Source organism: Mus pahari, chromosome 2 (genome assembly GCF_900095145.1).
Source record: "Mus pahari chromosome 2, PAHARI_EIJ_v1.1, whole genome shotgun sequence".
NCBI lineage: Eukaryota > Metazoa > Chordata > Mammalia > Rodentia > Muridae > Mus > Mus pahari.
The window spans coordinates 149479057-149500794 of NC_034591.1; the positions used below are offsets into that span (position 1 = coordinate 149479057).

The 21738-nt window shown below is 39.7% G+C and overlaps 1 protein-coding gene across 1 annotated transcript in view; it reads right to left on the minus strand.

Moving 5' to 3' along the window:
• Positions 1-21738, minus strand: part of Lrp6 (LDL receptor related protein 6) — a 122882-nt gene that overhangs the window by 66225 nt on the left and 34919 nt on the right. Inside the window, exons 3-4 of the mRNA XM_021188702.2 lie at positions 10662-10859; positions 1214-1410 (exon numbers count right to left, since the gene is read on the minus strand). Coding sequence (XP_021044361.1) covers positions 1214-1410; positions 10662-10859 — 395 coding nt within the window. The remainder of the gene's footprint in view (positions 1-1213; positions 1411-10661; positions 10860-21738) is intronic.

Genomic DNA, 21738 nt, shown 5'->3' on the forward strand with positions numbered 1-21738 from the left:
AAAAAAAAAAAAAAAAGAAAGAAAGAAAAAAAAAGGATGGGGGCCAGTGGGAGCTACATAGGATCCCGTTTTTATTTTTAAGTGTTTTAAAGACTGAGTTGTAGCTTAGTGGTTTGGGTAGTTGTCTAGAATGTCTAGCATCAGCCTCTAGCACTCCAAAATTAAATGAGAAATAAAGTAAGAAAGAACAAGAGACAGAGACGGGGGGGGGGGGGGAACAGCCAAGTTTGTGAACACTGCAGTAATGGATACATTCACATATATTTATGGGAAAGACAATATAATACAGAGAGCAACATAAGACAAGAACATAAAACATAACATCAAAAATAACTAAAATCCTCAAACTAGTAAAACAAAGGGTCAGCTGTGATGCTCAAAATCGGGTTCAGAGACTTTCTGATAACTAGCCCTGTGAACACAAAATTCACAATGAACTAAACAAATATTTATCTTTGTGTAGATTAACACATCTATTTTAAAATGGGCTCATGGTCATTGAATAACACTCAATATTTGATTATCTCCCCCTCTAAATGGAAAGAGCTAATACCCAACAACTCAGGATCCAAGCACTTTTCCTTTTGGCTATAAAAATGATCTGAACTACACTCAGACACAGCCAGACGCTTATTGACACGCCAGTGCCAGGCATTCTGCATTCTCACATTCCTTTTAAACCGGAACCCATTCCTCTCCTACAAGGGGTCGTTGTTAGCAGACACTGGCCCAAGTCTTTGAAAAGGGTAACCCAACCAGAAGCAAGCTGAAAAGAAAACTGCATAAAAGAACACACGCCAAAGTCTATGCAGGTAGTTTACACTGCACACGTAGGTGCTGGAATTTACAAGCTAGGTTAACAGAGGTTTCCTAGTAAGCTGGTATTTTTTTGAGCACACTCACAAGAACACATTCAAGTATAATAAGAAAATATAAACTTAGCAGATGAGCTGTCTCAATTTTAATTCATTTCTGTTCTCCTCTTGTATTACCCCAACCTTCAATAAAAGACAAGACAATTACATAGGGAAGGGTATCAGGTCACAAGGTCCTAGAGTTCGGTGTCTAACCTGACCTCTATGTGCATGCTTTTCTTGTTATTCCTTCACTGCCTTTGGATGTGCCCTTCCTCCTTCTGTGCCTCACTAAAGCCAGACATCAGAGTACTTACAGAGCTGTTCCAAACTGGAATTTAAAAACCCAGATCACTTACCATTTGGCTGCCTCTGTTGGCTGAAAGCATGTATATCCATGGGAGAGAAGATGTTAGAATGAATTTCACGCAGACCCTCGCCAGTATATTTGTTGCAAGCCAAAATAGAGTGTGTATTCCAGTCAGTCCAGTACAATGTGTCCTCAAATAACGTCAAGGCAAAAGGATGTGGAAGGGAACCTTTAACCACTGCCTGCCTGTTAACACAAAAAGAAAAACTCACACTTCAATTTTTTTCTTTTTTAACTTCAACACTGAAAACAGTTCACACCAATACATAAACATACTAAGGAAAATACATGTAGGTTAAGTTCATCTGTGAAAAACAATTTGAATAGCAAATTCAAATATATTTACGTTGTCAAAAAACCATACTGAACATTCAGAATGGTCCCTGCCTTGGAAGTAGGCAAACTAAGTCACAAGACACAGAAGCCCAAATCTCTTAACACTGCTGTCAGCCTCCCTTCTCAACAACTGCCTTCGCACTCATATTTTCTATTCTTCCATGAAAAATAAGCAATGAAGAAGTCCCAGGGATGACAGCTGGCACTAAGAAGACGGAAAATGCAACAAGGTCTGCCCCTCCTTGATGCTCAAGAGCAAAGAGCCTGAGCCTGGTTTTCGATCTTATGATTTTAATAATTGCCACTGAAGGCATTCACATGATGCTAAAAAAGATAGGCCTCACTCTAGCTCCAAAATGTGACTGCAGAAATGACACACAAAATCTACGCTAGTCTGCTCATTTGTATTGTATTATTTATTAAACCTCTCCATTCAGACAACTAAACAAAGTCCTGAATTGGCACAGTATGTTCATAATACAGAACCAGAATTTCATAAACAAAACGAGAGAGAGAGAGAGAGAGAGAGAGAGAGAGAGAGAGAGAGAGAGAGAGAGAGAGAGAGACTGAATCCTAACACCACAGCACTTGGCAGAGTGTCAGAGTTGTGCAATTAGTAAATGTTCTAGACACAATGAATAAATCACGAATTTAGTCAAACAAACATTTAATATTTTCATAAACCTCTATTTTCAAGTACTCAGCCTTGGGGAGGAAGGGGAGACCACACACCTACACATAAGCTACTGAAAAAACAAAGTATCAAATGTTAGGAAGAAACTTAACTTTAGGTTCACCAGGTGACTTCAAGATCTCTAGCATCTATTTGAAGGCCAAGGTCAAGGACAGCGGATATCTAAATGACATCAGTGTCTGTTACACATGAACTAGTACTGACCTAAAGTGTCATAAATTTAAGACAGATTTTATTTTAAAACCTTGAATACAAGATGAAGATGACTAATTTATATTTTAAAGCATCATACCGACTAGCTGACCTACATCAATTTTCTCCTTTCATTTTCTTTAATTTTTCTTCTTTAGATTAATTTTCCTTTACCTCTCCCAAAAAGAATGTTTCCAATAATTGTTCCTAAGGTGTTTTCTTCCTTTTTAAAAAGTAAATTAAACTATTTTTTTTAAATAGGTCAGCATATTTTACAGCAGTCTTCCAAAATTGATTATGGTGAGACACAAACAACTCTGAGATGACACCTGTACAAAGCAGAAATACAAACGAAAAATAGAGAATAGCACAAACCAAGTGACTACTCATGAGAAAGGGGCACTCCATCGCCATCCTGAAAACCTGCACGGTCCAAAACAAAACCTTTTCTAAAAATGAGAAAAAAAGCCTTTTAAGCTACTTTGTACCTTTCTAAATACAAAGTTAAGATTCATTCTAATAAACTGAACACAAAAAATAAAAAGATAGGAAAACAAACTCTGTGTAAAAGCCATAAATAAAAGCACACCAAAAACAGACAGACTAGAAAAGTGGCTCTGTGGCTAAAGTAATTTTTGCTCTTGCTGAGGACAGGGGATAGGTTTCGAGAATCCACAAGGTGGTTTACAACTATCTTGTCCAGAGAGCCAATGCTGTCTTCTGTGGGCACCAGGTATGCACATGCTGAAGAGACACATGCAGGATTAACATTTACATATGAAATAAATAAATCTAATTGAAAATTATATATAAATAGAGATAAAAACATAACAAATTATATTAACCTTTCAAAACTCAAAATCTCTGAAAGAAATGAAGAGCAAAGAGAACAATAGATAGGTCAATACAAAATCTCTATGGTTTTTCTTTCTTCTAACCATTTAAAAACAAGGGTCATTAGACTGAACGAATCCAGAGTTATGTGGGCATAATGTTATTGTGCACTGTGTGAAGGTTCAAATGCTGATTTCTGTCTCACCTGAATTATTACAATCCTTATTCAGAAAACCTCCTGTCTCAATCTTGTGTAAACACCAGTTCCCAATTGTTCCCTGATGTTCAATACAGAGAGCTTAACAGCCAATGACTGAGCAGGGAATAAAATAGGGCTGGACTTCCAGGGGATGGGGATGGAGGAAGAGGAAATAGGGGATTAACCATGAGGAGAGAGTCCAGGAGAGACTGTGAGCAAACACCTAGAGCAGAAAAAGCCATAGTGGACCTCAGCTGGGGGAGGGGGGAGAGCAGCCAGATTAGAGGATTAAATAGAGCAATACTGCTCCGGTGTGTGCCTTTAAAGCATGTTGGATAAATAATAGTCCAGTCTGGGTAAGAACACTGTAACACACATATTATAAAGCCCCAACAGTTAAATACAGGCTGTCCATAATAAACATACTTTAGACACAAAGACACCAAAAGGTTAAAAGTAAAAGTTACAGCAAGCACAGACTGCCGGCACCAGAAATGGGGCACTGCCAACAACACACTGAGCAGATAAAGCACCGGAGAGAGACATTTGGTGGGAAGATGAAACAACAAGAACACACAGCTACAATTGTGTGCACAGAAACAACCTGAGCGCTGACACTATGGAAAGGAAAACAGGGAAGTGGTGCCTAGCACTCAGTTCTCTAGAAAACCTGAGCATGTGCCGTACTAACTCACCAGCTATAGAACACGCCAGAGAGGCAGTGTTCTCAGTACGCACATCATATTTGGAAGGCTGGGCCTTGTGCATGTCTGCCTTCTGTTTTCTTCCAGTCCTGAGAACTGAGTTCTGGCCTTGCATACGGAAGCACGTGCTCCCTACTACTGTGCTCTACCATGACTCCACACGCCGCTCATCAAAACGCTGAACTCTCAGGCGACTGGCTCAGAAACATGATGCTTGCTAACACTCCTAAGGACCTGTATTCAATCTCCAGCACTAAAATACATCATACACACTAATGCATGTTTTGCCCAGAGACATGCTTATACTACCAGTACTCCAGGGAAAGAGGACTGTGAGCCAGCTGGAACTATATGGTGAGACCTGCCTTACCAGTCAATAAATACTAAAGTTATAAAAAGTTTTATACAAAGTTATACCATAGAAACTAAAAACTAGGACTGGAAAGATGGCTCGTCAGTTAGGAGAACTTACTGCTCTTAAAAAGACCTGGTTGACTTTCTAGAAGCACACACTGGCTGGTAACAATCCAGGTCCAGGGGAACAGATGCCCTCTTCTGACTTCCATAGGAAACAAGTACACACAAGGTACACACACACACATTCAGGAAAAACACTCACTCATAAAATAAATCTTTTACAAAAGAAATAAAAATGGATGAAGAGCCAAGAAATTAAATTTCTTTTTCAATCTTTCATTGTCTAACTTCTTCCTCATATTCTTCTAAATAAGCAATATGTCACAATACACAATGTCTCATATCTATAATTATAGCACTCTAGGGGCTAAAGCAGAAACATTACTCCAAATCTGAAGCCTGCGTAGTGAGAACTAGCTCAAAATATGAAAAACGAAACAAAAAAGCAACCATTCAAAGAAGAGATCAAAAGATAAGTAAAATATTGAGCTAAAACAAAACACAAATATAATGCATAGAAAAGTATGAGTATCCACCACAGCGGTTAAGTGAGGGAAATGCCTCTATTAGGAGACAAACTGCAAGTCCATCTCCTTGCAACCTGCCTCAACCGCCAAAAAAACTAGAAAAAGAGCAGGCTAGGGCAGAAATAAGCATGGGAAGTCAATAAAAACATCAGGGGAGAAATCAATGTAATAGAGAAGAAAGATCGATAACAAAAAAAGTTGACTCTTCGAGAAGATTAACAAATCTGCAAGTTATTAGCTATAGTAGGCAAAGAAAAAAAAAAAAGGAAAAAAAAGAAAGACAGAAAATGTGAAACTAACTGAAAGAACACCATGGCCTTACATAAGGGGAGCATCATTACCACAGTTCCAGAAATCAGAACACGTAAGGAGCACCATAAACAACGGTGTGCCAACAAATTAGTCAACATATAGGAAATGGAAACCTTCCTAGAAAGAAACCAATTACTAAAATAGATTCCTGGAGGAGGACAGCAGAGCTGCACACACAAACCTGTCATTTAAAGGATCCCTAAGAAGGAACAGCCAGGCTCAGACAGCATCACAGACTAAATCTACCAGACATATTTACAACAAACAACAAACTAAGAAAGGAACATACTCTGTGAGGACATAAAAGGAAAGGAGACATTTCTCATTCTTAGAGGCTGGTTCTAAATTAGTAACAAAATCACGAAGATATCAGAAAAAAACTATTTATTAATATCCTTCATGGATGAGGTCATAAAAATCCTCAACAGAACAATATCTAAAAAGAATTGTGAACCACCATTAAGTAGATTTATCCTAGAAATACAAGCTAGGTTCAACAATTAAAAAAAAAAAAACAACTAATGCAATTAATAATTTTTACTTAAAAATTTATTTCTATAGATGTAAAATAAACAGGCAGGATCCATAATCATCCATGACTTAAAATGAAGTCAATAAACCAGGAATAAAAGAAAACTTTAACCTGATGAAAGTACTTTAGAACAAAATCTACAGTTAACATTCAGCTATGTTAATCTGGCAATAAACACTCCAGAAAGGCAAGAGAAGATAGATGTCATCTAATCTGCACTGTATCACAGGATCTAGCCAATGAAATCAATCAGAAGAACCCACCCAGACAACAAAGGGAAGCACTACTGCACTATTCACAGATGACATGATTCTGGACACAGAATATACTCATTTTTTTGCCAATCTTCCCAAAGCAAGTAAATTCAACAAGATCTAAGATAAATGATTCATAAGCAAAAGTAATTTATATTTCTGCATATAAGCAATGAAAATAGATGTTTTAATTTTGTTACTAAAAATAATGGCTAGGAATATGCTTCACATGTGTAAGGTCCTTGGTTCAATCTCCAGCACTATAAGAATATATAAAACAGAGAGGGGCTGTCAATGTAACTTGATGGCTAAAGTACTTCCTAGGCCAAGCCTGGCAACCTGACAACCAAAAACTGTCCTCTGACCAACTCACACATATTAAAATTCTTTAAAAATATGTAATAAATACAGGGCTAAGGATATATATAGTTCAGGGGTAAAGCATGCCTGGCAGGCAGGAGGTCTTGGATTCAATCTCCAGCCCGTTAGTATACAGTGAGGCCCTGGATTAAATCCCCAGCATGTAAGTAAAATAATTATATCATAATACACAAATATGTAACATTGACTTACTTTTTATAGTATACATTTAAAATTCTATCAGGGATACATTTTACAAAAGAGCTTAAGAGCTAACTTACACACACACACACACACACACACACACACACACACACACACACAATCAAAAACTAACCATACATCTGATCTAAATATAAGAATTAAACTAATAAAAAAAAAAAAAACTCTTGGAAGTTTCTCTAATAGAGGAAAAAGTATTTATCACCTTGCATCAGGCGAAGACTACTAGGAGCACCACAAGTAATTTAATAAGAGTAAAAACTGATAATTGGGGAAATTACACATAATGAAAACTTTAATATTTGTTTCAAAACATGCCATTAAGAAAATGAAGACATAAGCTTGTAGTGACAGAAAACATTCCTAAATCATATGTCCAATGATGAAGTCTTACATCAAAATCAAAAAAGAAAAAACTTACAACCCAGTAACAAAACCAATGATAAACCATTATTGAAATGGACAGAATGAGGACGATCAAAGTGGCTGAGCAGATAAGGGCTTTTGCTGCCAACTCCTGATGATCACTGGGGCCCACATGGTACAAGGAGAGTCCTGACTACTAAAAGTTACCCTCTGACCTCCAGATGCCAACCATGCCATGTGCCTCCCCAGCATAAGAAATTTTTTGATTGAGAGAATGTTTCAAAATAATTATCTAATTGGGTCTCATGAGAAAAATGTAAACTATCCATTGGGCCCAAAATGATTACTAGTTGTCCAGAAACAAGGAAATTTAGTAAATCTGTCAGAGAATCAGAGGAAATATACAACAGAATCAACGGTAGCAAACTCAGGTACTGGAGTTCTTTTCTTCCAAAGCTATTATTTCCCTCCTGGTTATAAAAGGAATACATATTTGTTCTCTATAAAAAAATTTAGAAATATAAAAATATAAAGGTTATTTTTCTAATCTTTTTATTACATACATTGTATATCATATAAATTTGTAAATATATATACCAATACAAGCAATCTCAATTATCGGTAAATGGAAAAACTGGTTTTTGTTTTTGAAATAGCTGAGACAAAATAGATTAATGTATAAACCAACGAGATTTGAAATTATAATTGGTAAACCAGGTAAGGCTAAAGCAGAGCCTGCAGCAGAAAGAGGAAAGGGTTAATTAAGAATGGGAAACCAACAAGGCATACAGTGCTTGAGAGGCTGCAGACAGAGAGAGAGAGAGACTCTCTGAGGGCAACAGCAAAGCAAGCATCACAGTGTCCGTGCAAACGCCAAGAGCACTGAGCATGACTACGTCCTAATCACAGAGCCTGAACAGGAATCTATAGAGTAGGTCTCCCGTCTGGTGTACCTGATGGTTTGTCTGCCTGAAGACAAACTGTTATTGGAAAGATCCTCCCTGCTTTTGTTTATCTGGGACTATTTCACTTTCTCACTCACTTCTGAAGTCTTGATGAATACAGGAGTCTAAGTTTGCTTTTTTATTTCCTTTTAGCACTTTTCACCTTTTGGTCTAGATCGTTTAAGGATTCTGCCTATTCTCTACCTGAAGTTCCCTCATCTATATCAAGTGACCTCTCTTTTACTTTTAACATTCTCTATCTTTGGCTTTCCTGAATCTGACTGTAATTTGCACACGCTCTGGGGCTTCTCAAGCACTGGTGCTCACTCCTGCCTTTCTTCACAGCGCAGGCAGGGCCCCTCTCCAGGGCTCGCTCCCATTCTCTCTGTCCCTTTCCTGTCTGGTGTCTGGACAGTGAACACTGTCCCGCACTGCCGTTCCCTCCTCAGTCTTTGTTCCTTCTGACCCTCAGATCTGATAATACCCCTTCTGCTGTCTCAAGTTTCCAGTTTTGTTTTGTTTTGTTTTACTTTTGGTCATCTCAGGAACTGTTCATTTCAGTTGCAGAATTTTTTTTGCTTTTTTTATTTCACTTTTTTGAAACATCTTCCAGGAGTTCTCTCGCTGAGGGTCACAGCATCACCAAGACCCTCTGAAAGTCTGTTCTTAGATCTCCTATTGAAAAGCTACCTTTCCCTCCTTTTAACGTCTACCAAACGTTCTGTTCCTCACTCTCGAGGCACTGAGCATGTACAGCAGGGTCGCTATTGTTTGTCTGGTGCTCTGTTTTTGTGTTTTGCTTGTTTGTTTTTTACTAAAGTGACTTTTATTTAAAATTTTTTTCTGAATTTTAAAATAATCTTATTTCAGAACTTTTCTAATGTTACACTTTCCTTCACAATTTATATTGTTTTCTCATTGATTTTTGGATACATTTAAAAGCAGTTTGCCTTCTTCTTTGGTGAAGTTTTCTAGAATGCTTTATTTGTATGAATTTTTTTCCTTTGCATTAACTTTAAATGGCATTTCATCTGATACTTCTTTGATTCTCCTTTGTCAAATTATTTTCCCTGGACTTAGAAGAAGAAAGCATTTAAGATATTTAATGTAGTTCTAACTTCACAAAAAAATGCAGGCCTCTTGTTCCTGTGATGCTCAAAACTATGACAGCTTGGTTTCTGAAAACCACTAGCTGTGCCCCTCCCATGCTTCTAGGGAATTAATTCTTCTTTCCTCCCTATCATTTCTCCCTGTTCCACTGTCCCCTCTTATGCTGTTGTGAGTCAGTTCTCCTATGCACTTCTATTAAGTGCGATACCCTAGCTTCAGTAGAAGGTCTGACCTCATCATTTTCAAAGACTTATTTAAACTGGGGTTAAACTGCTAACCCCACCTGCCCTTCCTGTGGATGTGACCCTTGCTAGCTAGATACTGGCATGAGTAGCCATTAATATTCCATATTTCCTGTCTATCTTTTTGAAGGGCTCAAGGCAGGGTTTCTCTGTAGCCCTGGCAGTCCTGGCACTCACTTAGTAGACCAGGCTGGGCTTGTTCAGTGTCATATCCCACTGTCCCTCAGAGTTGAGGCTGTGCTGGAACCCTACTTTTAAGTCCTATGAGATACCATGTCACTCTCTGCTCACCCCTGCACAGACAGTAATGCCATGTTACTACCTCAAATTCACAGGGATCTAACTGCCTCTGTGTCTGTCCTAAGTGCTGGCATTAAAGGTGTGCATCCAGACAGCCAGCTCAGCTCTCCTTTTTTAAACAAACCCTCACTAAATCTGCATGTTCAAAACACTGTGACAACACATGAGAAATATAACTACATAGGAGTGGGGAGGTTGGCGCATTTGTGTACATATGTATGCTGGGGTATGCAGCCGTGCGTGCGTGTGTGTGTGTGTGTGTGTGTGTGTGTGTGTGTGTGTGTGTGTGTGTAGATGGATGTCTCCCTCCATTCTCCTATTTTGGGGGGGTCAAGGTTTCTCACTGAACCTAGAGCCCACTGGTTGGCTGGACTGGCTTGCCAGGAAGCCCCCAGGGTCATCCTGCCTCTGCTTCGTAGACCTGGGATTCCAGACTGCACCAGCACACCCCACTTTCTGTGGGGACAGAAGGATCTGGACACTGGTCTGCATGCTCACTCATGCAGCAAGCACTTTACCAGCTCAGAACACATGGAAGGATTCTTTAAAGACCAAATTAAAAGCCTATTCCAACTCCCTTTGACACAAAAATATACACTAACTTCTTAAAAACAAACAACACAAACCATCCATTTGCTTTGGTTGATTTAAAAAAAAAAAAAAGAAAGAAAGAAAAAGAAAAAGCACAGCAGGGCTGGAGATGCTCAATAGATTAGAGCACTTGTTGTACATTCAAGTTGAACAGAGCCCAGATCCCAGAGTCATGGAGTAAAGAGACATGTCCTGTAAATGCCTGTGCCTCTTGTTCTGGGGGATCCAAACCCACAGGCACACATGTACACATACACCCATGCAAACATATACGTAAAACTTTACAGCAAGGCAATCTTACCGATTTGTTCCATCCAGGTTTGATTTATGGATGAAATTAAGTTTTGCATCGGCCCAGTAAAGCTTCCGCTCCTGATAATCCAGAGTCAGTCCGTTTGGCCAGTAAATCTCGGTGTTTATTATAACGAAGCGACTTGAGCCATCCATCCCAGCACGCTCTATCTTTGGCACTTCTCCCCAGTCTGTCCAGTACATGAACCTAAAAATCATTAAAAAGAAAAATTAAAGCCATGACATAAATAACCACAAAATATTTTTTAATTATTGCTATTACATAAAGCTCTCTTAGAAACAAGAAACTGAAAATAAACCCTAGACATTTTTCCCAAAATTTAATAATCTACTACTTGAAACCAATAAAGAAATGAGTAAGACAATTAACACAAGGAATGGAAAAGACAGAGATCAAAGTTTATTTGAAAAAAGAACGTTTACATTGTCCCATCATATAGCCTACAGATGACTTATTAACAAAGTGAAGACAACTATCAATACAGTACGTCTGGAGGACAGCACTATAATACTAAAAACAAGCTGTTTACGGCAGCAGCAATGAGAGACAACTGCCGTGATAAACCTCTCACTGTGGGGCACTGGAAAACACAAGACATGGTTATGTAGTTTTATACCCCACTCCTGTCCATCCACAGGGAATGACTAGCCTCAATAAAATCCTATAAAGAGCTCAAATAGAGAGACACAAATATTTCCCCTGATATAAAAGAAAACTGTGCTATGCATCAATTAACAGCCCATCTTTTGAAAGCTAACAGAGGTATTATGACCTATAAATGAAGGGGCATTCAGGCTAGGAAGATGACTCATTAGGTAAAGGCACTTGAGACCAAGGGTGACAACCTGAGTTTTAGCCCCAGAACCGACATGGTAGGAGACTAACTGCCATAACCAGTCTCTGAACCTCACATGAGGACTACAGCATTTTTACACCCCATACACACACAATAAATGTTTAAGTATGAGACAACTAATAAATATGCTAAAACCCAAATAGAATTCAGGTATGGAGTGATGACAGTGAACTGCCTATGCCTGCATCTCCTGGCACTGTCGCTCTTGCTTCAGTGGCCAATCAAAGAAAGAATGAGAGGAAACCTCTGGTTCCCATGTATCACTTCCAACAAATCTGCAAAATACACACTGTTCCATGCTACATCCAAACAAGGAAAGTCAGTCAAGTTCACTTTGGTGTTCAGTCACACTGAGACAGCAGCAGTGAGAAGACTAGGGGTTTAAGGGAGCACAGAGCAGAGCTTCTGCAGTCCTAATTAACATGGCAGCTTCCCTTTCCTTTATGCTGCTAGTGTTTTCATCTATGCATAGCATTTTCAGTATCATTATCTAAGCAATCTGCACCTAAAGTCAAGCTGTGCATATAAGAGTTTTCACTTTTATACGTAGGACTGTGGTTGATTTTATTTCCACAGTGTTTAAGTGATTACGATATGGTCTCAATTGTGACTGCCCTTGCCTTGAGCTCACTGCAACAGAGAGTCTCATGGTGTGACTACTGCTGACATTTCAGTCAGGACATTCATGGTGTGACTTCTGCTGACATTATAGTCAGGCATGCATCACTGCCCTAGGGTCTTTCTACTTTTACTTTTCTTTGAGACGGTCTCATGCAGGCTGACCCCAAGCTAACTTTGTAGTTAGGGATGACCTTGAACACCTAATTAATTCTCTTGCTTCCACCTCAAAAATACTGGGATTACTGGTCTGCACTACCAGGCTTGTACTCTCTTCTGTTAAGCTTATACTTTGATACACACATCAAACATAAGTTAGGCCAGTTAAAATCAATTATAAAGTTCTGTTGTTCCAGACTACTTCCTCAAACCTCCTACCTCTTAATCTCCACCTTCCTACACCTCCTCCTCCTCCTCCTCCACCACCACCACATTTATGAATGTTTTAAGGGATCAATTCATTATGTCACAGCTCTTATATGTCAGTCAACTCTGAACACTGTAACATCATTGACCAAACCTTAACACATGAGCTTTTTAAACGATCAACTTTATATCCAAACTGTAATAAGTAACAAGCTAGGTAAAAAGCTATTTGAACTCATCAACATGATAAAGAATTTTACTCACGATACATAATAGATTTTTACAAATCAATATGAAGGCAAACAATAACACTTTAAGTAGGAGACAAGCCTATCTAACTCAGTGAGAGAGCACCTTCCTAGCACTTGTAAGAGTGTAAAGCCTAGGGCAGTTAAAAAAAGGGGGAGGGAGATGGACTTTGACAATCATTTCATCAGACATTCAAACAGCCAATCTGGCTTGAAAACAGAAATAACCATAATACTTTAAGTTTTGCCAAGTATGTGGTGAGGTGGAAATATAACGTAGTGTGGCCACTTCAATAAAACACAATTCAGCTCTGGGTTGGTTGGTTTGTTGGTTTGTTTGTTTAATGTTAAACCTGGATTTGTCAAATAACCCAGCAATTTCTCTCTACCCAAGAGGTAAGAAATACTATGTTCATATACAGATTTATACATGAACATTTGTATCAATATTACTAATAATAGGAAAGAATAGAAACCTACAAATCTTTCATCACAAAGTAAAAGAAGCCAGGAAAAAAAATATGCTGTCTGATTCCATTAAAAGCAGTCATTAAAAGCAAATCAACAGTCCATTAAAAGCAAATACACAAATAAAGAAGCCAGCAGCTGCCTAAGGCGGTGAGAGCAAGTTTCTCTGCCAGGTGATGGGAATGCTCTAAACCTGATGGCATTTGGTCAGTTGGTGGGAGCTAGGAAAGTCAGTAGGTGGGAGGCAACCTTTTATAGAATTTGTTCTTCCAAAGAGCAGACCCAACAAGGCCATGAGGGATACCGCAATTATCCCATATAAGAAAGAGTAAGAGATCCACTCCTGCCAGGACAACGGAGGTTACAGTTAGTGAACTAAATTCAAGTCACAAAACTGAAAATGACCTGGTCAAATCCTCCAAAGATTCTAAGAACCCTTTATAATGTCACTGAACATAGGTATCAAAAACATACTGTTAATACAGAGAAAAGTAATTGCAATGCTATCTAAATAATCCCATCAACTAATATATAGTATGGAAGACCAAAGTTGATCTTCTGAGAAAAAAAGTAATAGGGTGCTGATGAAAGAAAGCAAAGAAACAGCAGCATCTCCGATGGCTTCCCTAAGTCTCTGGGTGGGTAGCAATGCTGTAAAGAAGGGAGGCATCAGAAGGTTCCAGAATCAACACAGCTGTAAGATAAGGGGACCTGAACCCTAGTGTGGAGATAGCACTGGAAGACACTCTAACAGGGAGCTGTCATTTTCAGTTACAAGTTGTATAATTTACAGTTACAAATCCTTTAATCACAAAGCACTTGCCAGGAAAGACAGTGTGGCACAATGTCCCCGAGAACAGAAGCTTTGCCACTTCCTGCAGTGACCCTGAGCGACCACTCCAGGAGTAATGGGTAAGGTCCTTAGCATCGTCTAGTTCTGGTCAGCTGAGCTCCTGCCTGAGTCTGCAGCTTCCACACATGCATGGCTCGCCTTACCATGATGTGATCACTTCCTCTACACACTACCTTTCTTGCAGTTTTCTGACCCATTTAAGTGTTCTAAATAAGTGTTCTAAATTAAGTGTTCTGGATAAGAAAAGGTAGAAAAGTAAATGTTTTTCACTTCTTGAAGTAACGGAAGTATTCTTTTTTCTGAAGTTTATGTCTCCCTTCATGATGATTCTCTTAACATTTTATTTGTAGGGGTTTGTATGCACATCTGTGTGTAGGCACTGCATGTGTTGCCCATGGTGGCCAGACCCTCTAATCCCCTGAACCTGGAGTTACAGAAAGTTGTGACCCACCTGACGTGGGTGCTGGAAACCAAACTTGGATCATCAGCAAGAACATATGTGCTCTTAATCACTGAGACATCTCCCCAGCAACCCTCTACATGTCAAATCTATTGATTATACAATAGCTTCTATCTGAAAGATTTATCCAAAAAAAAAAAAAAAAAGTAACATTTAAAGAACGGGTTGGCAGAGAAAGTAAGTAGAGATTCACAATGAATTTGAGAATTTGTGGCCAGATATCATTACAATTTGACATGCTAATTTATAATCAAATGCCACACTTTCAGTAAAGATTTTAATGTTATTCTCGATTCTAGAGCTCTTCTCCTTTATAGATTTCAGAAAGGCAGTTGAGTCCCACCACCTGGGTTGAGCCTCAGAGGAAAAAGCATCCCAGGAAGAGGGAGCACACTGGGGAACAAATCTGTGTACCCAGGAAGTCCAGAGCATAGACTCTATTATTACTACAGTCTAGCACACAAGGGCTGAGATACGGACACAGAAGTGGTCAAATCACCAACAAAACTGTCTAGGAACTCAGATGCCTAAACTTGATTTTTTTAATGGGGTTGGGGAATAAATGTCCGTGTGATTTAAACAGGGTCTCTCTCTCTCACTGCTGCATACGGTAGGCTAGCTGGTCGCTTCCGATTTACATGGCTTCTGAGAATCCAAACTACTGAGCCATCTCTCCAGCCCCAACTTGTCTTCTTAAGACTCTGGAGAAACATTAATGAATTTGGCTGATTTGCACTTTATACATATGACCAGAGCAGCTAATTCCACTTAGAGACTAACCCACAGACAGATATTACTTAGGGATCCACTCTAATTTCCATACAGAAATGATGGGAGAAAAGGAAACAGTGACAGCTGAACAACAGAAACACTCACTTATACAGAATCCACCTTCCCAGAGCCACCTCTTACTGTTTCCTGCCTTAAATCCTCATGGTAACAGTAACAAATGTCTTCCTCTGACTGGTGACTTCTTGCTGTACTCCATTCACAAAGACAGAAGCCCAGCTCAGCCAAAAAATGCTAGGCAGTATCACTGGCCTTGTTTCTGCCTGACCCCACACCACACTAAACATAATGATTAAATATTCCCAAAAGACATCATACAGTTCCTTACTTCTACATTCTAGCATATACCATCTTATCCTATCTTAAAATGCTAGCAAGCACATTAATAATCCAAGAGTTGCAGTTATAACAGTAACTTTCTACCATACTAGTCACTCCACAACAAATAATCACAACTTAAAACAGAATACATGAGGCAGCTATCATAGGAACTAAATACAGGCATCACAAGCTTACACAAGAGAGAACCTCAACATACTGGCATTCCTGTCTGGCTAGAGTTTCTTTGGGGGGGGGGGTGGCATATCTTATGCATGCTGTCACAGCCCCTGTGTATTCATACGTGCAACTGCCTTTGCTGTATTCAGAGAACAGTCAGTTTTAAGTCATCCACCACTGCTGGCTCTCACAATCTTTAATCTTAAATTCACTTGAATAAAGGTAATGAATGCATCCTAATCTATGTGGTAGACCTGCTACTAATCTAACTTTGGAAAGTTTTTTTTAAGAATATCTAAGCTTTGATTTTATAGCCTGTGTAAGTAGTAGCCAGATATTGGCATGCTTTAATTTTTCCTTACTATGTTAATAAAATAAAGGGACCAAGTAGATCGTTAAGACCTGCCTTATCTACAAGTTTGTTTTTTAATTGTATCATCTCCTTTGATATTCACTATCATATCTCAATCATCCTTCCAATCTCAGACACAGGAAAACCCACAAGCAAGACTCAAACTGCAGCAAAGACGTGCACAACCCCAAGAGCGGTCCTTTTCACTCACAGAATGTGGTCACAAATACTTGACACTGGACAAGGAGGAACCAGCCAGCAACTAAACTGCGTCCCTGCAGTTAATCCTTCATCTTAGGAGGCAGAGCCACATCTTGAAAGAACAGAAACAGAACACGAGATATCTGCTTTCCAATCCTCCCCTGCAATCAGTGCACATGGCTGAGTAGTCACTGCCAATCAGAGAGATGAACCCCACTTTTGATTGTGATGGCCAACATCTGAATTTAGGCTGAGGCTCAAGGACCTGGAGTTGGAGGTGAGCCTGGGTCATGCAGCACATTCCAGGCCAGCCTGCGCCAAACAGACTTTAGTTCAAAAACAGAAAGGAAAAAGAAGTGTGAAACGGAGGTGGCAGAGCAGGAGAGGGGGAGGCAGCAGCAAGCACCACAGCACTTCGCTCCAGTGAGGCTGGAGGTCGCCTGCACTCCTTCATCTTTCTTTAATCCAATTTCTGACGAGGATCTACAGGAGTTTTAGGGCTGTGTGTCATCAGAGTGCCCGACAGAGGTGAGCACACTGCTAAGAGCGACGCCTGGGTGTGATCTGTAGCACTGTTCCTAAATAGAGAGCCCAAGACAAATTCTAGTGTTTAGGAAATTCTGTAAGTAACCTAACAGTGTTTTTTAACCTAGTCTTTTAGTGACTAAACAAATAAAGATTCTTTTTTACTAACACTATGAATGCTAACACACACTCTTACTCTTACACCCAAAGCATCCCAACAATCCCTCTAGAGTTCCCTGCTTCTAACAAAGGAACTGTCAAGTCACAGTTCTTCCCACAATCATGGCCAGTGGTGGCACTGTCAGCCAACAGCAGTCTGACTTCCCGTGCTGTGCAGGTACCAAGAGAGCATCCTGAGGAAAACTGACGAGGGGGCAAAAAACAGATCAAAAGGCCAACCTAGCGTTAACATGACACTTACATCACCATAACCAGGGGTAGGATGGAGCTGAGAGAACCCATGAGCAATTGGCATTACCCACACACTCACAGTCACACAGCTAGTGTGCAGCAGCAGCAGCAGCATTCTGGGAGGCTGAGCTACAGCTGAGAGATAGCCACTTAGTTCTTGGATATTTAAAAACTAAAATTTTTATGAGTAAGCTTTCTTCAGCATGTTTTCCTCCCTGCCTCCTAACACACAAAATAACAACAGCTACAGCAAGTAAGTGCCTGCACAGGAATTTTCATCCTTGGCAACTTACTAAAAACAGCACTGACCTGGATTCTTCCACCAGATATTCTGATTTAATTTTGGCCTGAGCTGGAGCCAGGAATCAATGTATTCTTTTTAAATTATTTTTGTTAGAGTATAAAGTACTAAGTTTCATTATGATATTTTCATATTCTGTTGATCCTCTTCCCCTGCTCCAATCCCACATTCACACCCACATATATATATATATATGCACACACATTAAAAGCTAAGATCTACAGATGAGGCAGAACATACGGTTCCTTATCTGAGTCTGTGTTACCTCACTTAATAATTTCCAGATACATCTACTTTTCTTCAAGTTTCATACTTTTATTTTTCTTTATGGCTGAATGAAATTTCATTAAGTTTCAACAGAGGCTAGAAAGATGACTCAGGGGCTAGAGCACTTGCCATGTAAGCCTAACCACCCATATAAAAGCCAGATGTAGCAGGGCACACTTCCATAATCCCAGGACATTCCTACCAGGAAATGAGTAGCAGAGACAGGAAAGCTTGGGGGGGGGGGGGGTGTTATATGTGGCTGTGTACAACAAGAGACCCTGTTTCAACACGTGCAAGGTGAGGACCGACACAGACACACATGTGCACACATGCACACAAGGCGTGTGTGCGCGCACGCGCGCGCACACACACACACACACACACACACACACGCACAGAGTTAGATCCAGACAGGCAGACAAATATGGTGGTCCACACCTGTATTTACAAGCAAGACTCTATCTAAAAATAAAACTGGAAGGAAAACAAACAGTTCCCACGGAATTATAATATATCCAGACAAGGCTTTGACCCAGTGAAGCAGAATGTGATTTCCTCAACATCTGTCTATCTATCATGCTCTGGTCTTACAGTGGTGACATTCATGAGTTGAACTCATTAACCAGCTGACTCAAACACTAGCCTCAGGTGGCCCAAAAGCTCTGTAAGTCCATATACTGTATCACAGCACAAAATCTCTGCCCACACAGCACTTTTCCATTTTTTGGAATGTCTGAGAATGGAAATTTTAAAACTTCACAATAACCACTTAAAATCTGACTTAAAATATTTAGGGTAAAAAAAAATCTCAAATTTCTCCTGTAACCTTTTAAGATTTTTTTTTTTAGTAGCTAATTCCTTATAGAGATTTTAGTTTGTAATTCATCCAATATAGCCTAGTTTTTCCTTGCTAATAAAGTTGGTATTATAACTACTCTTTAAATTTTGTCTTTATAGAAAATACAGTCAACTGGCAATGGTTTAATCACCCAAAGCATATACAATTTACTCTCTTTGATACTGTACTGCTTTGATATTGGTTTGACCTTTGACTACACGAAAAGTATGGAGAAGATCATAAAAATGGATTTTTTTTTTAATAATTATATGAAATGTGTCCATTCCTGAATAAGTCCAGTCAGGTAAGAGACTAGTTTCTTGGACCTGGAGAAATGGCTTATCAGTTAAAAGCACGGGCTGTTCTCCAGAAGGTCTGGGTTCAGTTCCCAGAATTTAGATGCTGGCTCACCACACATCTGTAGCCCCAAGCGCAGGGCACTGAGCACCAGGAACCATGATCAGGCAGTGTGGGGAGCCGCCCTCACATTCGCCATTACAAGACGGCGCTGATGTCCTGTGCTCTAACAAACAAACAAGGCAGCTGCGCATGTGCTGGGTAGATTTCCATTCCCTTGTGCCCTGCCTTTCCCGTGGCGTCATCTGGGGTGACAGCAGGCCGCCAACCAGAGGGTTACACGTCCTAGGCGGCGATCTCGCTCTATATAAGCTGAGGGATTTGGTTCTTCGCTCTCTTCTCTTCTCTTCTCTTCTCTTCTCTTCTCTTCTCTTCTCTTCTCTTCTCTTCTCTTCTCTTCTCTTCTCTTCTCTCTCTTCTCTTCGCCCTTTGCCTGTTGGAAGCTTATGCTCTCCCTCTCAAGAGCATTAAAGCTTTGCTGCAGAAGGATCCTGTTTGTGTGCCGCGTCGTTTCTTGCTGGCGAGAAGGTAGCGCGGGACAAGGCAGCAATTATGCACATGTTGCACAAACATACACACAGGCAAAATACCCAACACAAAAAATAATATTTTGTAAGAAACCAATTCTTACAAGGCAACAACAACCTAAACAAAACAGCATTACTCAAAAAGCAACCAAAGCAGGTGTGCTGATGTCCTGCAATCCAGCACTCAGAAAGCCAAAGCTGAAGAGTAATAAGTCTGGGACAGCTACTCGGAGATCCCGTTCTTTAAAAAGAAAGGAAGACAGATAGGCAGGTTTGAATATTTAGATATGTGTTTCATTCTGAACATTCATAGCAATCAGAAAATTATTACGGGCCACAGTGAAAGGCACTCAAGAGAGAAGTACGAGACACCGGTTAAAGGGGGTTACAGTGCAGAGTGCTGGCTAGCTGCCTGCTCTGACAGAGGACTCGGGTCCAATGCCCAGCACCCACATAGCAGCTCGTAACGATCTGTAAGTCCAGTCACAGGGATCTGACATCCAGACAAAACACTCATACACATAAAAATAAATAGATAAAATTTTTAAAGAGGAATTATGGGATAGGAAAGGATAAACTGTGGTAAGGAAGAGGAGGACTGGGTGGAAGAGGGAAACAGGAAGGATAAGAAACACTAAAGACTTTTGTTTTAAGTCACATGGAAACCTACTACTGTAGAATTTCCTAAAATTTATCTCTACATAAACATTAAAAGGGTCAAAATGGAGTTACCTTGTAACAGGGCAGCAATGCCACTACCATACCAGACACCATAAGGCTAACAAAGAAAAAAGCCTTGTCCCAGGAATGAGTTACTTCCTCTGAAGTTGTTGACCAGTGAGGTCCCTAAAGACCTCCAAACATTATAGGCTATTGCCAGATGCCTTACCTAGTTACCTTCCAGAACTGGATGGTAAGACTCTATTGCTGAAGACACTACATACTCAAGTCATAGAACATTAAAGAATTAAGCTGCACTCACCTGAAAACTTCATCCCTACTGGGTAGCTCTCATAGTAGTAAAGGTACTATGCATGCTACCAAAGGAGAAACAAGATCATCAGTCTCACCCAGGTATAAGCCCTGGGAACAATGATAACAGCCTGTTATGCCTAACAAGACAATACATCTGGTAACTGTGGCACAAATGTTATGGGAGAAACCAACCACTTTCTACTAGGACCTATGGCTCACTCCACAAAATGGAACCATACCTAGCACCACTATCAGACCGAGAGCCTATGTCTAGACAGATCATAGACTCTAAAAGAGAACGTACTGTTATTATTCTCTTAAATAGACATACTAATTAAAATAAACTCTAATGACCTACCATTATACCCCATCATTGTGAGATTAGACTCCAGCCAATGGGGGAAAACAACACATACCTGAGTTAGAATTTAAAAAAAAAAAAAAAAACAAGTGAACTTTCTAAATCCCAATGTGCTTGCTAGTTTGGTTTGGACCTTAGAACACCCTTTTTTGCAAAAACTGCCTTGCTGAGATTCATGTGTTCCTTTGTGCAATAATGAAATTATTCTTTGCTTCAAACAGCATCATAATCAAGTAGCATGACTTGGAAACTTAATCTCTGATTTTCTTAACCATAGCTTGCCAATTTCTAAATTAAATTATGCTGGGTGTCTGGTCAAGGCTGAAAGTGTAAATCAGCATGGAAGAATTTCCTTATTAACTTGATTACTGCATCTTCCAATCCACCACCAGAGTACCTCTTTGTTTATTAGTTTATTTAGGTCTTCTTTGACTTCTTAAGCTCCTCCTCTGCAGAGAGGATCTGCATGTTTCATAGTTACATTTATACTTAGGCATTCCATGTTTGTTATAAATTATACTGTTTTAACATTTTAATTTTCAACTGTCCCTTGCTACTGTATGTATGCAAGTGGAAAATGAGGGGTGGATGCACATGTGCCACGGCACAAGTGCACAGTGTAGGTCACAGGACAGCTTGGTTAAGTTGGTTCTCTCCTTCCATCTTTACATGAGTTCCAGGTGTCAAAGTCTGGGAACCAGATGTGTGCAGCAGACGCCCTTATCCATCCTCACCAGCCCTCTAACTGCTTTGTATCCAACCTTATAACTCACTTACTAGTTCTAGTAACCACT